The sequence below is a fragment of the Erpetoichthys calabaricus genome, chromosome 5 (assembly GCF_900747795.2).
Source record: "Erpetoichthys calabaricus chromosome 5, fErpCal1.3, whole genome shotgun sequence".
Lineage (NCBI taxonomy): Eukaryota > Metazoa > Chordata > Cladistia > Polypteriformes > Polypteridae > Erpetoichthys > Erpetoichthys calabaricus.
This window is the reverse complement of record NC_041398.2, coordinates 68,055,778-68,072,169: the sequence shown is the minus strand read 5'-3', so window position 1 is coordinate 68,072,169 and position 16,392 is coordinate 68,055,778. Positions and strand designations below refer to the sequence as shown.

Sequence of the window (16,392 nt, the reverse complement as noted above, 5' to 3'; positions counted from 1 at the left end):
ATATATATATATATATATATATATATGTATTAATATATATATATATATATATATGTGTGTTATATATATTATATATATGTGTATATATGTGTTATATATATATATATATATATATATAAAAGACAGCAACACTTATAACAATGACAACACAATTACATTGACAATCATGTTACGTTATTTTTAAAATGTTTCCTTTTTTTTTCATAACCTCTTTAACACACTACTTCTCCGCTGCGAAGCGCGGGTATTTTGCTAGTTTATAATATTCCTTGTATCACCCATCAATGGCAGGTGCTTATAGCATGTCCGCGATCTTTTCGGATTCGCTTTTACGGCGAACTGCTACAGTGCAGGGAGCCTGCGGTTGCTTCGGGACGCACTTCCGTCTATCATCCTGTTGGGTGGAATCCCAAAAGAGTTTAGAAACTCACACCAGCCATGATTCTTTTCAAAGGTAAAGTGCAGGTTAATTTGTTTTATGTATTTTTACTTTGTTTTTTATTAATCATTTTTATATGAATAGTTTTGGGTTGTGGAACGAATCATCTGAGTTTCCATTATTTCTTATGGGGAAATTCGCTTTGATATACAAGTGCATTGGATTGCGAGCACGTTTCCGGAACAAATTATATTCTCAAACCGAGGTTCCACTGTAGTTCTGTTAAAAATTGTAATCTCTGGATAATAATGTTTGGAAAGCCAAGTACTATTTACTGTATAATTAATGGACTTGCAACAAAGTATTTGATTATGGTGGTTCTATGCAAACTTTTCATTTTTTTTTCACCTATAGTTTGCTTCAGATTCAATAATATTTTGTATTTCGCCTTAAAATCATTGGAAACAAGCCTGTTGGACTGGAAGTTCAAATGTGTGGTGTTATACCCATTCAAAATGTGAGCTCAGTTGAATTTTTCTTGCTAAGTCAATCTCTTTAGACTGTTATGTATGTTACAGTGTAAGAAAACCTGAGAAGTGTGTTTTTTTTTTTTTTTTTGCGTGAACAATTTGTTACTGCATATTCCATACTAGATACTTAAGGTTTTATTATTTACTGTTATTATTATTGTCATATGTTAAACTGAAACTCTTACTTGCATGTGCAGTAACTGAAACTCTTACTTACATGCAGCATGTTGCCACTGTCCAGAGCTATGTCTGTTTTCACAAAGTATTCTTTGCAACGAGTTTACTTAGATCACCAGAGTTGTAAAAATAATAAGAGTTAATTAAACTTGTGAAGGTGTCTGCTGACTACTGTCATTGATTAGGAAGTGAAGTATACTATAATCAAGTCCGTAAATGAGAAGGTTTCTGAAACCTTATGTACATAATAAAGGCACAGGAATGATGCAGCATCACCTTACTTAGCATCTGCATAGCAAATGCATAAGTGAATGAAAGCAGGAGTGAAAGAGATACATACTAATAAGAAAAGAAGTTAAGACCTTTTAGAAAATTCCACTGACCACCTGCTGCTCTGGGATTTTCACAAAGGATTTCTTAGGTGATCCTTTTAAAGCTCACATTAGCTGGCACTCTGAAAATTAAGAGCAGTTTTCTTTAATTATTTCTTCGGCATTTATATTCTATTTGCACTCTTCAAATCTGCTGTGCCTTTTTTTTTTTTTTAAGTGTTAGGAATTTTTGAATTTTTAAACAGAATTTGAATTTGAAAAACTATGGAAAAAAATTAATTTGTTGTAAAATAATGTTTAATACTTGCAGCTGCTAGATGAATGAGAGAAAAATACACCCAGTAACAGCTTTTATTGCAATGTGCTTTTTACTGCCATCTTGTGGCAAGAAAGCAATTGCTGTGTTAATGCATTTTATGCTGATATTTTACCATTTGCTTAATAGAGATGAGATTTGCATGAGAAGATGCTAACTGCAATGTTTTGAGCTAGATAAAACACTCTTTGTAATGGGCTTCCTAAATTACTATACTAATGCAGATAATTTAAGTACATCTACTCTCAGATGGTGTTTGGCAGTTCATAAAATTGAATACTATCTAGTGATGCTCACTGTGATATCTGAGTATTCCTGCTCTGTATTAAAATGCAGTTATTCTGAGGTGGTCTCTGTGAAATCTGTTTATATGCATAGGTAATATAGTATATTCTGTACCATTCAAGAATCTTTGTCTCATTCTTTTTTGCATGAAGATTAGAGATATCACAGAAAAACAATACTTCAGAACCAAAGTTCCAAAAAGGGTAATTGGACCAGCTTTTTTATAGTATCGGTATTACCAAGAAAATCGGCATTACACTTGTGTGTGAGACTGCAAGTAGAAAAATTACTTTGGAAGGTACAGTACATGAGAAAAATGTGAGTAAAAACTACATAAAAATTTGCCCAAAATACTGATGCTTCATACCGCATCAACACATTTTAAAAAGTAAAACAGCAGAAGTCATGTCTGGAAATGCTTTGTCTTTGCACAGAATTTCAGCATGCGAGTACAGAAATAATATTTGTTATTTAAAAATGGCAAAACACACACAGACTTAAGTTACTGCCACTTATGGAATTAGTTCAGAAACAAATTTGTGTGTGCTTTGAAGCTGAAATAATTATACCGTAATCGTTAATCTTGTATTGGCACACCTTTGTAAGAGGAGATGAAAGGGTAAACATAGTCCAGATAAATGAATAGAGGCTTCACATTCATTCTCTGATTGTATTGCTCACTTCTACAAATGTCCATCAGTCCATGCATCTGTCCAGTTCACTTGCATTTCATTGTTGCACATTGAGGACTGTGAACCTGCATGAATCCAGTTACTTCTGTTAAGTGTGAGAACTGCTACGCATACAACAGTTGCAACAAGTAAACATTGACACAAGATTCAAATGAAGTACCAATTTGGCTTGTCTACAATGATGATGATATGAGTTGCTCCATGTGTTAACACCAAAATAAAATGTATTTAGTGTTTCAGTGCTTTGAAGGACAAGGGACATCTGCCTGTTAATATGTGTTAACAGAGACGAGTAATCGCCAAAATGCCCAGTTAACAGGACAAGTAAAACAGAATACTTCACTGTTAAATTTGAACCTGAAAACATAAAATTTGTGTCATTCATTTGGCTTTTTAAAGTAAGCACGTCATATATTTGTACATTGAATAAAATGTAATGCACCTCACATTTATACATTTTTTCAGTATAGTTCATGGCAGCCCAAGTACTTTTCTAATTCTGGGTTTGTACACAGGCTTAAGCAATAACATAATGTGATAACTCACACAAGATATCTTGAAAACATCAAAACAAAGGCTGTATAACAGGAGTTGTGTTACAAAGGATTCATGTAAAACTGACAGGTTTGATTTCACACAATAAGCTTTAAAGTTGGAAGAAATGTTAAAAAAAGGAGGGACAGATTTGGAAAATGAAAGCAGCATGGGTTTCTGACATTTTAAACTTAAATGAATTTGACTCATTTGTTAAATATTACTCAGTATTCAATAATAATTTTAACCATTTAAAGATGCAAGTATAAAACCTTACAATAGCAAATATTATGAACTTAACAGAGTGGTTCACTGACAAAGCAGACTGTAAAAGCATATTGTTACAAAACCCAGTTTTAAAGACTATTTTTAAAATGGAAATACCCAGAATTTTTAATTCACTACTTCAACAAGGCATATAAAATAGTATTTGAATTTTTATATTTAGTATGGATTTCAAGCAATACTTTTTAGTCACTGGACAAAAAATGTCAGGATAAATTTAGAATGTGAGTATACTAACATAAATGAGCTGTTTATGATGATACCATTCTTTACAAAGGTTATGCTGAAATCCCCCTAAAATTATTAACCCTGCTTGTTACCCTGGAGGAATTCCCACCTTTGCCACACTTTAAAGTCCTAGCCCTGCATTGTATTTTGATATTTATGAATGCCAATACTTGCTTACTTAAATGATAGTTTGGTAACTACTTGATGTATATACAGTATTTTAAAGCTATTGTCACTGTTAGTGTTTATATATCTTATATTGCATTACAAAAAAGGCACAATATCATTCACTTCAATAAGGGAGGTACTTTCAATTAAAAGCCATCAAAATGGATTTCTGTTTTTGCCGTAGTATTGAAAGCTATTGAGTATCATAAAATTTCACTGGTATCGGTATTGAATACAAAAAGTTTGGTATCATGAAATCACTAACGGAGGTTCCATTGGCGGTCTCCCTGCGGTGGCAATAATTTGAGATAGACGGTCAGGTTCATTAAGCTTTGTGGGCTTCCCCTCTACCATTCTCCGAGGACTCTCAATGTCTTTGTCTCAGAGGTTATAATCCTGGAGACAACTTAATTTAGTAAACCGCAATAGTAAGCAGGTATAATGTGACTGCCAGAGTGGGGGTCTCTCTATAAGGAAGTTATATATTGGGATTATGTACTGCCCTGTAGCACCTTTCCCTTTAGTGGTTACTTGCCAGCTGGGAAATATCTAAGGGATGGTAATGGGTTGGTTGGAAAGAATTTAAGTAATCTTTTTTTCTTTTTTTTTCTGTTTTATTTATTAATTTTTATTGTAATCATTCCATACAAATAGATCAATTTATAACCAAACAAAATTGAAGACAAATCAAACCCCACCCCTGAGAAGGAGAGCTTAGCCAAAGGAGAATTGCTTAGGGCTTTTTAATGAGGCAACAATAAACAAAAGAAAGGGAGAAATATATATAGGTAAATAAGAAATGGAGAAGGGAATTAAATGTGGTGATAGTTATTTCTCTTATTCTAAAATAATATTGATTAGATCCTGCCAGGTTTTGAAAATATTTTGTACAGATCCTCTAACTGAGAATTTGATTTTTTCCAATTTCAAATAATATAAAACATCGGTTTCCCACAGACCTATCAGAGGAGAGTTAGGATTCTTCCAATTTAACAAAATAAGTCTGCATGCCAAAAGTGTAGTGAATGCAATCACCGTTTGCTTGTCCTTCTCCACTTCAAGTCCGTCTGGAAGAACACCGAACACAGCTGTTAATGGGTTAGGAGGAATTGTGATGCCAAGGCTGTCTGAGAGGCACTTAAAAATTTTGGTCCAAAATGATGTTAGTTTGATGCAGGCCCAGAACATGTGACCCAGTGAGGCAGGAGCTTGGTTGCAGTGTTCGCAGGTTGGATCTTGCCCTGGGAACATTTTGGACAGTTTTAAGCGAGACAGATGAGCTGTATATATAATTTTTAGTTGAATTATTCTATGCTTTGCGCATATGGAGCTCAAGTGAATTCTCTGCTTTGCTACCTTCCACTCCTTTTCTGATATATTGATTAAGAGATCTTCTTCCCAATGTCCTCTTGGATCTTTGAAAGGTAGGGACTGTAATAGGATTTTATATAATGCGGAAATGGTGTTTAATTCCTCGAAATTGAGCAGTATTTTTTCCAGCTTTGTGGAGGGTACGAGGTGAGGAAAATCGGGCAGTTTTTGTTTAACAAAATTTCTAATTTGAAGATAGTGAAAGAAATGTGTAGCTGGGAGGTTGAATTTTGAACGTAATTGTTCAAAAGATGCAAAGATGTTGTCTATATAAAGATCTCTGAGCATTTTAATCCCAAAACTTTTCCAGGTATTAAAAACTGGATATGTTTGCGAGGGTTGAAAGATGTGGTTCTCTTGCAGAGGTGCCACAGATAAAAGATTTTCCATCTTAAAATGCTCTCTAAGTTGGTTCCATATTCTGAGTGAGTAAAGCACAGTTGGGTTATTAGTATATTTGCGATAACTTGCATTTATTGGAGAGCAGAGCAGGGAGTATAAAGAAGTACTACAGGATTTTACTTCTATTGCGGACCAAGCCTGTTTATGTTCATATATTTGTGTCCAGGTTTTTATGGCTTGTATGTTTGCTGCCCAGTAATAAAACTGAAAATTAGGTAAAGCCATGCCACCTTCTGCCTGAGGTCTTTGTAGGATCGCTCTTCGGATACGTGGGTGTTTTGAGTTCCAAATGAATGAGGTTATTGTTGAATGTAACTGTTTAAAAAATGATTTATTGATATATATTGGAAGAAGTTTAGGAAGGATGTTCATCTTAACAATGTTAATTCTTCCAGCTAGAGTGAGATGAAGGGTTGACTATCTATGCAAGTCTTGCTTAATTTTTTCTATACAGACGGCAAAATTTTGTTGATAAAGAGCTTTGTGTTTACTTGTGATATTTACCCCATGGTATTTAAACTGATCTGCTATGGTAAAAGGTAGGGTGTCCAATCTAATATTATATGCTTGTGAATTCACTGGAAAGAGTATACTTTTATTCAGATTAATTCTAAGACCAGATATCTTTTGAAAGTCTGTTAGTGCTGTTAAAACTGCAGGAACAGTGTTTTCTGGGTCTGACATATATAAAACCATATCATCTGCATATAGAGAAATTTTCTGTTCCAGTCCTTCTCTGATAATCCCCTTTATCTGATAAGAATTTCGACAGTGAACTACCAGTGGTTCAATGGCGATTGCAAACAGCAGTGGCGACAAGGGACACCCTTGTCTGGTACCACGTTCTAGCTTAAAGTAGTCTGAACAAATGTTATTAATACAAACTGAAGCTTCTGGATTGGTATACAGTAGTTTGATCCATGCACAAATATTCGGGCCAAACCCAAATTTCTCCAGTGAAAAGGTAGTTCCATTCAATCATATCAAATGCTTTTTTCTGCGTCTAGTGATAGTAATATCTCTGGGGTGTTTGATTTTGCTGGTGAATATATAACATTAAACAAGCGTCGGAGATTGGAAGATAGGTGTCGGCCTTTAATAAATCCAGTTTGATCCTGTGATATTACCTTCTAGCTAGAATTTTTGAGAGTATCTTAACATCATTATTCAGGAGTGAAATTGGTCTGTATGATGCACATTGTAACAAGTCCTTATTTTGTTTAGGAAAGACGGTGATTAATGCTTGACGAAATGCTTGAGGTAGTATTTGGTTGTCTCTAGCTTCTGTAAATGTTGCCAATAAGAGGGGAGCTAGCTGAGTGGAGAATTTCTTATAAAATTCTACGGGGTAACCATCAGGGCCTGCTGATTTCCCGCTTTGAAGTGACTTTATAGCATCTAGTAATTCTGTTAGCGTCAGAGGTTTATCCAGTTCCTCAGCACTTAAAACATCTATTTGTGGTGTCTGTAATATATCCAGATTGTGTGTTGTCTTCTTTGTGCTCAGTAGAATATAAGGATTTATAATGATCTCTAAATGCGTGCATTATATTTTTATGGTCAATAATTTCTTCTCCATTCGTGTTGGTGATTACTGGCATTGCATTGCGAACTTCTTGTTTGTGAATTTGTTGAGCTAAAAGCTTACTAGCTTTTTCTCCGTGTTCATAGTAATGATGTCTTGACTTATAAATAAGTTGTTCAGTTTCTTTGGTTGTTAAGATGTTAAGTTCTGTATGCAGGGCCTGCCTTTTCCTGTGAAGAGCTTCACTTGGACGCCTGGCTTGTTATTCATCTATTCTAGTAATTTCGCTTCTTAGCTCTGACATTTTTCTTGGTTTCTAATTTATTTCTGTGAGAAAGATATGAAATAATCTGTCCTCTTAAGAAGGCCTTTAGAGTTTCCCAGAGTGTTCCTGCAGAAACCTCTGTGGGCGTGTTTGTCTCTAGGAAGAAGCTGATTTGTTTGGATATAAATAATGTGCAGTTCTCGTCTGCCAATAGAAGAGGGTTAAGACGCCATCTGCGAGGTGAGTGTGAGGGGCTTAATGATTTCCAAGACTAGAGGGGCATGGTCGGAGATAACAATTTTGTTGTATTTGCATGATTTAATCGTAGGCAGGAAATTATTATCTATAAAAAAAGAATCAATTCTTGAGTAGCTATAATGCACTGGTGAGTAGAACAAATATGTTCTTGAGTTTGGGTTAAGAAACCTCCAGGGGTCTGATAAGTTGTGGTCATTTAAAAACTGTGTAATTGTATAACTGTGTAATTGCAGTATTAGATGTCATCCCCCCTGTCACAGGAGTCCTATCTAAGAGTGGATTTAAAACACAATTAAAGTCCCCAGCCATTATAATTTTATGAGTGTTCACATTGGGAATGGATGCAAATAGATTTTGCATGAATTCCTTATCGACATTGGGTGCATAACCATTTATCACAATCATTTTACTGTTAAATAAGTTGCCCATGACCATCACATATCTCCCTTCAGGGTCCAATACTACATCTAATGCTACAAATGGAACTGTTCTGTGTATGAGAATTCCCACCCCTCTAGTTTTCTTTATAAAGCTAGAATGGAACATTTGGCCAGTCCAGTCTTTTTGTAGTCTGAACTGATCCTTGCTTAGTAAGTGGGTCTCCTGTAAAAATACTATTTTAGCGTTTAAGCCTGTTAGGTGAGAGCATACTTTCTTTCTCTTTAATTTGTGATTCAGGCCTTTAACATTCCAGCTCACAAAGTTAACTGTCCCATCATGGAGACATTGATTCTGAGTTTTTAATGTCATTTTATAGTCTTAACTGGTAGTGAGGCAGTTTTAATCTTAATTTCAAAATTCCCCATGAGTTATTGCATTTTAGCCTATTGTTGCATTGATATTTATAGTTATAAGGATTAGAAGAGGGCGGCACGGTGCCGCAGTGGGTAGCGCTGCTGCCTCGCAGTTGGGAGACCTGGGGACCTGGGTTCACCTCCTGGGTCCTCCCTGCGTGGAGTTTGCATGTTCTCCCCGTGTCTGCATGGGTTTCCTCCGGGCACTCCGGTTTCCTCCCACAGTTCAAAGACATGCAGGTTAGGTGGATTGGCGATTCTAAATTGGCCCTAGTGTGTGCGTGTGTTTGTGTGTGTCCTGCGGTGGGTTTGCACCCTGCCCGGGATTGGTTCCTGCCTTGTGCCCTGTGTTGGCTGGGATTGGCTCCAGCAGACCCCCGTGAACCTGTGTTCGGATTCAGCGGGTTGGAAAATGGATGGATGGATGGATTAGAAGAATAGATTAGATATAGCCTGCTCTCCTTCTCTCCCCCCTTTATCCCCCCCACCCCCCCATTTTGCCTCTCCAATTTAAGGAATCTTTTTAACTGTGTGAAGAAGTCTGCTGTTATCTTCATGACTCTCCTTTCTTTACAAGTTGGTATAATTTCCTTCTGTAACATTAGGAAAAATGTTCAGAATTAAACAGTTTTAATATAAAACACTCTGTTGAAATTAACATTTTTTAATTTTCTTTTGTAGTTTCTCAGAACCTGTGCAGATGTTTTCAGACTGGTGCCCTTCTTGGTTTTCATCATTGTTCCGTTCATGGAGTTTCTTCTGCCAGTAGCACTTAAACTGTTCCCCAATATGCTCCCTTCAACATTTGAAACAAAGTCCAAGAAGGTATGATATAACTGGTTACGTTTTTATTATATTGAAAATTAAGTTAACTGGTGACTCTCTAAAACAAACAAACATAGATATGTGCATTAGTATGCCCATGGGTGTACTGGCAACCAATTTAAGGTTGGTTCAAGTCTTGCTCCTAAAGCTGCTGGGATAGGCTGTGGCCTGTACGACCATTAACTTGACAAATGGTTTCGAAAATGGTTGAATTAATTTGTATTATACCAAATTTTAACAGTTCACATTACTTCGTCGCCAGTTTTGTTGTCCAGATCTGTGCAAAAATATTACACAGCCTCATTTCATCTCCTCTTCTTACTGGCTTTTCCTGGTGAGGGTTATGGTGGCAGCATGCCATGTAGGTCAATCCAGACTTCCTTGTCACCAGCTACAGAATCAGTCTCTTTCTGGGGAATACCTGGCATTCCTGAGCCAGCTGAGAGGGAAATTCCCTCCCACATATCCTGGGTCCGCCGCAATGTCTCTGCCCAGTCGGACGTGCCTAGGGTAGCTGCCAGGGGGGCATCCTTAAGACATGCCCAAACCACCTCAGCTGGCTGTTCTCCATCCAAAAGAGCAAGGGACTCTATTCTGAAGCTCCCCCGAATTGTTGAGCATTTTGCCCTATTACGGAGTGTCAGACCAGCCACACTGCAAAAAAAAACTTCATTTCTGCCACTTGTTTTCATAGTCTCGTTCTTTCCATGATTACCCACAGCTCATGTCTATAGGTGAGGAGAGGGATGTAGATCACCTGGTAAACCAAAAGTTTTGTCTTTAGACATGGCTCTTGCTTTACCACCATGGACTGGTGCAGTGCCTGCAGAACAAGTGCTGCCACTTCAGCCTGCTTGTTGATCTCATGTTCCCTTTCTCTGTTACTCGTGAACTTGAACCTCAACTAAGAGCAGTTGTTCCCTTCTTACCTGGAGAGAGCAATACACTCTTTTCTGAGAAAACCATGACCCTGTACTTGGAGTTGCAGATGGTACTCCCAGCTGCTTCACACTTGACATTGAATTACTCTAGTGCATGCCAAAGGTCACAATCAGATGAGGCAAAGAGGACAACATTAATATAAAGCAACAAAGCTACCCCTAGCCTCGCCAACTAGACACCTTCACATCCTCAACACAGTCTTGATATTCTGTCCATGAAACCTACAAACAGGAGTGGTGAGAAGATACAGCCTTGTCAGAGTTTGACATCCACAGTGAACGAATTTGACTTAACACCAAGCATTTGGACACAGATCTCACTGCATTCATATATGGCAAGAGCTGCCCTGTTACCCCATATTCCTGTCATGTGGCATAGTCAAATGCTTTTTTCAGATCTCCAAAACACATGTGGTCTAGGTAATCATAATCCCCGGCACCCTCCAGAAATTGTGCCAGGGAGAAGAACTGGTCTACTGCTCCAGTGCCAGAATGAAATACACATTGTTTCTCCTGTATCTTTGGCTCATCTTTAGGACAGATTCTTGCATATGCCTTACCTGGGAGTCTGAGGATTGTGATCTCTCTGTAGTTGGAACATACCCTCTGGTCCCCTTACTTGCTTATGGGGATCACCACAACAGTCCGCCATTCCAAGGGTGCTTTACCTGTCTTCCATGCAACACTGAATAGATGCGTTAGCCATGCTATACCAGTAATGTCCAGTGTACAGTAGTTGAAAACACTCAACATTGTTGAGGTATTACACAGCCATTTAACTGTATTTGTTTAATTTATAATTGTGTGATATATATTAGCAGTTTATTAGTTGAAATGTAAGTGCTCAAATTGACCTAGAAGCACAAACTGACAAAAATTCAATATGATCTTGTTTATTCAGGAGGAGCGATTAAAGAAAGAACTCAGAGTAAAGCTTGAAATGGCCAAATTTCTTCAGGACACTATTGAGGAGATTGCACTTCGCAACAAGGCTGCTAAAGAACATGTTTCTGTGGAGTTTTCCTCTTTCTTTCAGAAGGTGAATATAGCTAAGTGTAAGCATTTTTTGTGCAAAATACACTCCTAAACATTGTCAAAAATAAACATTCTCAGATTTCCATTATTTGCCTATTTTTTTAGGTAAACCATGCAATACAGTAGATAATTTTTTGTTAGATTATAATTAGATGTACCATTGGACTTTCTCATCTGCCTGGGCTGAAAGTCCGTCAGTTAGTTGATCACAGACAACTGATGGCATGTATGGAATGCATTCCTATACTGTAAACTTCTTTTACTATGGTTTACATTCAGTTCCATTTTAAAGATTGAAAATGTATGCTTCTGTTATGGAATTCAAAAGAATTTTATTGTTGGAAGCATGAAAAAAAAAAATAGAATTTCTATTATTGTGACAGATTTTGCTATAAGAATTTTAAAATCCTGATCAAAATGCTTCTGTATTAGTGGCTAAAAATACATAATGAAAACTGACCCATTCAGCAGGCTTTGTGTCCATTTATACTTGCTGTGCTGTTTGATTATCTGGGTGCCTGGTTCTTAAGCATTTACTGTATGCTGCCTTGCTGACCAAATCAGGTATTGAAGACTTGCATTTTGTTTTGTATCTTCTGATTCATTATTGACTAATGCTTAATTAATTAAACATGTTTTATTTTTTTCTTTAAGCTTGAGAATGCTGATGCTAATATATATATGTTTTTATTTTCAGATTAGAAATTCCGGTGAAAGACCCAGCAATGAGGAGATTATTCGCTTCTCTAAGCTTTTTGAGGATGAACTGACTCTGGACAACTTGTCCAGGCCTCAGCTGGTTGCTCTCTGCAAACTACTTGAGCTCCAATCCATTGGAACCAACAATTTTCTCAGATTTCAAATAATAATGAAATTAAGGGCCATTCGTGCAGATGATAAGGTAGATTGCAAATAGTTAGGGATAGGCTACTTTACAGACTGGGTCTCAAACCACTGTTTGCATGTTTTGGTTAAAATTGTACATGTTAAATTTATGTAGTAGAGTTCACATTCAGTTTACTAAATGAAGTATTAAATACAGACTTACTTCTACACTATGCTCAAGATATTGTTTCAGAGAAGAAATTTTTAGAAGTGAATTCAAGTCTTTTCTGTTTTACTGTATGTATTCTGTTCTATGAAATACTATAGTGTAATTTCCTCTACAAAACAGTGTAGACTAGAAGTGTACAGTAAATGCATTTTGAGGTTCTTTAAAGTGGGGGGGTTTAAAGTGTTACAATAAAAGAAAAATCAGAATTATAACCGTTATTTTCTATTTGCTTTAATGAGAAGGTCTTGGCATTAAACTTGATTCTTTTAAGTCCTAGGACAAGTATTTGGGGAAAACTGCTGTTTGTACACAGATCAAAGTGCAGAGTAATGGGTATTTTTAAAAAATACTACATTAATGAGAGGTCTAAGGTGTAAGCTTCACTAATGAAGATTACAAACTAATCATTCAAAATTACGAAAAGACTGATCTTGGAAATGAATTGCAGCTTTGCATAGTGTGTCTGTAGTGACATGATACCAGAATTAGTGTGGGTAAAACAAACAACTATTCTTTGATTGATTGTCAGATTTCAACTTTTGCCTTTGAATAAGTCAGTTTAAAAATAATTTTAGACTATATTCAAATAGAGATCTGATAGCTCTAATTAGTATGACAGTCACAATTCCTAATCAGCAGTGAGTATGACTTACGGAAATAACAGCAGCTCATTTTATGTTGTTTTTTTTTTTTTGTTTTCTTTTTTTTCCCTTCCAAATTGGAGCATTGTCAGGTGAAGTGACGTGCTCATGATGTCAGTGGTGGGATTTGAACCCACAACCTCAGTGCAAACCCTTAACCACTGTGTCACACTGTCTGCTTCAGGTTTGTTTAATTGGTTACTCAGGTTAGCCCCATATAATAAGCGTGGGTACATGGGCATGTGGGCCCTACCATTACACCTCTAACTGGAGTGTTTGCTGCCTTCTGCTTAGAGCTGTTGAGATAAGCTATAGCCCACTGCAACCGTGACTCGTATTAAGCAGGTTTAAGAATGATCTAATAATAAATTAATTAAGGAGGTACCGTATTGGGTTGGCACCCTGCCCGGGATTGGTTCCCTGCCTTGTGCCCTGTATTGGCTGGGATTGGCTCCAGCAGACCCCCGTGACCCTGTGTTCGGATTCAGCGGTTTGGAAAATGGATGGATGGATGGTACCGTATTAATTATTTGTAAACTATTATATGTTAAACTATTAATATTGTTAAACATTTAGTTAAAGACCGCTCAATTTAAAATACCTTTTAAGCAATTTTATGTTAAAATATTGCAAGGCTATATGTTTAATGTTGTACCAGTTTTTATGTTTTTTTTTAAATTGTTTTTTCAATTTTTTCCTTGTATTGTTAATTTGACTAATTTTTAAGTAGCTTCAAAGAGTTGTTATGCAGTAAGTTATTCTAAAGTACTTTTTTTTTCAGCTAATTGCAGAGGAGGGGGTGGACAGCTTGAATGTAAACGAGATACAAGCAGCATGTCGCGTACGAGGAATGAGAGCACTAGGTGTTACCGAGGAGCGTCTCAGGGAGCAGCTGAAGCAGGTAGAAAGGAACAGATTTATTAAGACATTTAAACATGATAACTCAACCAGGAAGTTATTAAAAAAATTAAATGGCTTTTTGATCATGCTGTGATTATGAAGTAATAAAGTCTTATGAATCAAAGTAGTTTAATTTAGTAATTATAACTAAAAATGCTGTCTTATATTTCAAGTGGCTGGAGCTGCACTTGGACCAGCAGATCCCTACATCACTACTGTTGCTTTCTAGAGCAATGTATCTACCCGACACTCTGTCTCCAGCTGATCAGCTGAAGACCACACTGCAGAACCTGCCTGAAACAATGGTATGTGTTCCGTTTCTATATTATCAGTTTTATGAGACCTAAAAAAAAATTGTGCTGTAATTTATATAATGGAAAAGTTTAATTTTACTAGAAGATGGGGTACTTGTTGCTGCCTTTGCAGAGCATTTTTGTTTAAAAACACAGTGATGATAAGTTACAATAAATAAAATAACAATAAAAATATGAAATGTGCTAGAACAACAAATAGATCCCTGGTACTCTGATAAAAGGGAATGGAAAACAATGATGGTTTAAAATGGATAGAAGTAAGAGTTTGTCATCTTTGCAGAAAATTAGTTTGTGGTGGTATTTGCCCTTTGTTTGTAGTGAAAATGATAGCAATAGCATTTTATGTTATAACAGTATAACATTGTCAGGTTTGTGGAAGCACGTTTTTACTTCTTGAAACTGTACACCCACTGTGGTGTTTGTTTTTTTTCTTCTTCTTGAACTTGTGTTAACTATTTCAAGACCCAGGATTGTCAGCATCAATGAAATCTTGTAGTTTTTCACAGCAAATGACGATATATGTCTTTATTGTTGAGCCTTGAAATTCTTTCTGTAAGCAGTTTATTAGGATCTATAGTGTGTGAAGATTGGCATAGGCTGGAGTAGTTCTGAGTGATATTGACAAAATTCATCATCACAATGTTTACCCAGTTTATCACAATATTAAGATTTTTATCAGTATTTATCTGTATGTTAATAAGGATAATAATCCTGTTCCTCCAAATCACCAGTACTCTATTAAAAAGGTGTATTGCAAACTTTACACAGTATTTCAAAATTTAACCAAACAAAAAAAAAACAATTTCCAAAAACATAATTTGCTTTTCTTTACTTTTTGTATTATAAGCTAATCTTTTAAAACATTCTTAATAATATTTCCAGACATTTTAATAAAATCATTCAGCAAATGACATTATACAGTGGAATCTCGGGTCACTACCGTAATTTGTTCCAAAACTCTGGTCGTAACCCGATTTGGTTGTGACCCAAAGTAATTTCCCCCCATAGGATTGTATGTAAATACAATTAATCCATTCCAGACCGTACAAACTGTATGTAAATATATATTTTTAAAGATTAAGCACAAAAATAGTTAATTATACCATAGAATGCGCAGCAAAATACTAAACTAAATGTAAAAACATTGAATAACACTGAGAAAACCTTGAACAGAGAAAAGTAACATTGCAAGAATTCACGTTATAGCCTTACGAACCGCTCGCTGTAAACACTTTTTTTTTTTTTTCGTTTTTTTTTTTTTTTTAAATGAGTTTTAAGCACAGGGAAAAACATGAACTTTTGAAAAATCCGTAATTTAATAAACAACCAAGAAAAGTAACATTGCAACAATGCACGCAATGTACCAATTGCTGTAAAGAGAAGTGAAGTGGAGGTTAAAATCCAATAGAAAAAAGCCTTCATTAAATTCGAGTTTAAAACCATGCTCGAATCAGTCTGTTTAAAAACAAGCCCAGTGTATTCTTTAACTGCTTTCTCGGCCTTACGCAGCCTCTCTATCTCTCTCTGTCTGTCTGTCTGCACAGGGAGAGACTGAACACGTGCAGAAATCATCGGGACGTACGAACCGGAAGGGAAACTGGCTTGTTCGTCACCCGAGTATGTGGTCCGAGACCTTTGTGACCCAAGGTTCCACTGCAATTAATTTTTACTGGAAACTGCTTAGAATATTGTAAATGTGCAAATTTGCACAAAAAAACACCAAAAAACTTTAGGTCTAATTCTAGTGCAGACATAGAGATCATGTGCCCTTTTTAACTCGGTATTCTAAGAACTATCTAAGGTTGTGGGTATATTGATAAAGGGAATGAGAGTCAGTTGGAGATGTTTGTTTCTTGGTTCAAAGAGAACTGTCTACATCTTAACATCAGCAAAACCAAGGAACCGGTTATTGACTTTTGCCACACGCAAGAGCCTCTGTCTGGTCACTATTCAGAGAGTGGATGTAGAGGTGGTCCACTCCTCAAGTACTTTGGGTTCTGTAAACAAAGAAAAACATTAAAGACAGGTTGGACTGGTCTCAGAACACAGAGGAACTATATGAGAAAGGGCAGAGCAGGCTGTCTTTCTTAGGAGACTGTGTTCATTTAACACGGGAAGTGACATCCTTCTCATCTTTAACT

At 36.3% G+C, this 16,392-nt stretch overlaps 1 protein-coding gene across 2 annotated transcripts in view; it reads left to right on the top strand.

Moving 5' to 3' along the window:
* letm1 (leucine zipper-EF-hand containing transmembrane protein 1) overlaps window positions 1-16,392 on the top strand; it is a 133,203-nt gene that overhangs the window by 38,043 nt on the left and 78,768 nt on the right. For both annotated transcript variants that reach the window (XM_051928395.1, XM_051928394.1), the window contains exons 4-8: window positions 9,223-9,366; window positions 11,209-11,346; window positions 12,040-12,243; window positions 13,819-13,938; window positions 14,111-14,242. In XM_051928395.1, coding sequence (XP_051784355.1) covers window positions 9,223-9,366; window positions 11,209-11,346; window positions 12,040-12,243; window positions 13,819-13,938; window positions 14,111-14,242 — 738 coding nt within the window. The remainder of the gene's footprint in view (window positions 1-9,222; window positions 9,367-11,208; window positions 11,347-12,039; window positions 12,244-13,818; window positions 13,939-14,110; window positions 14,243-16,392) is intronic.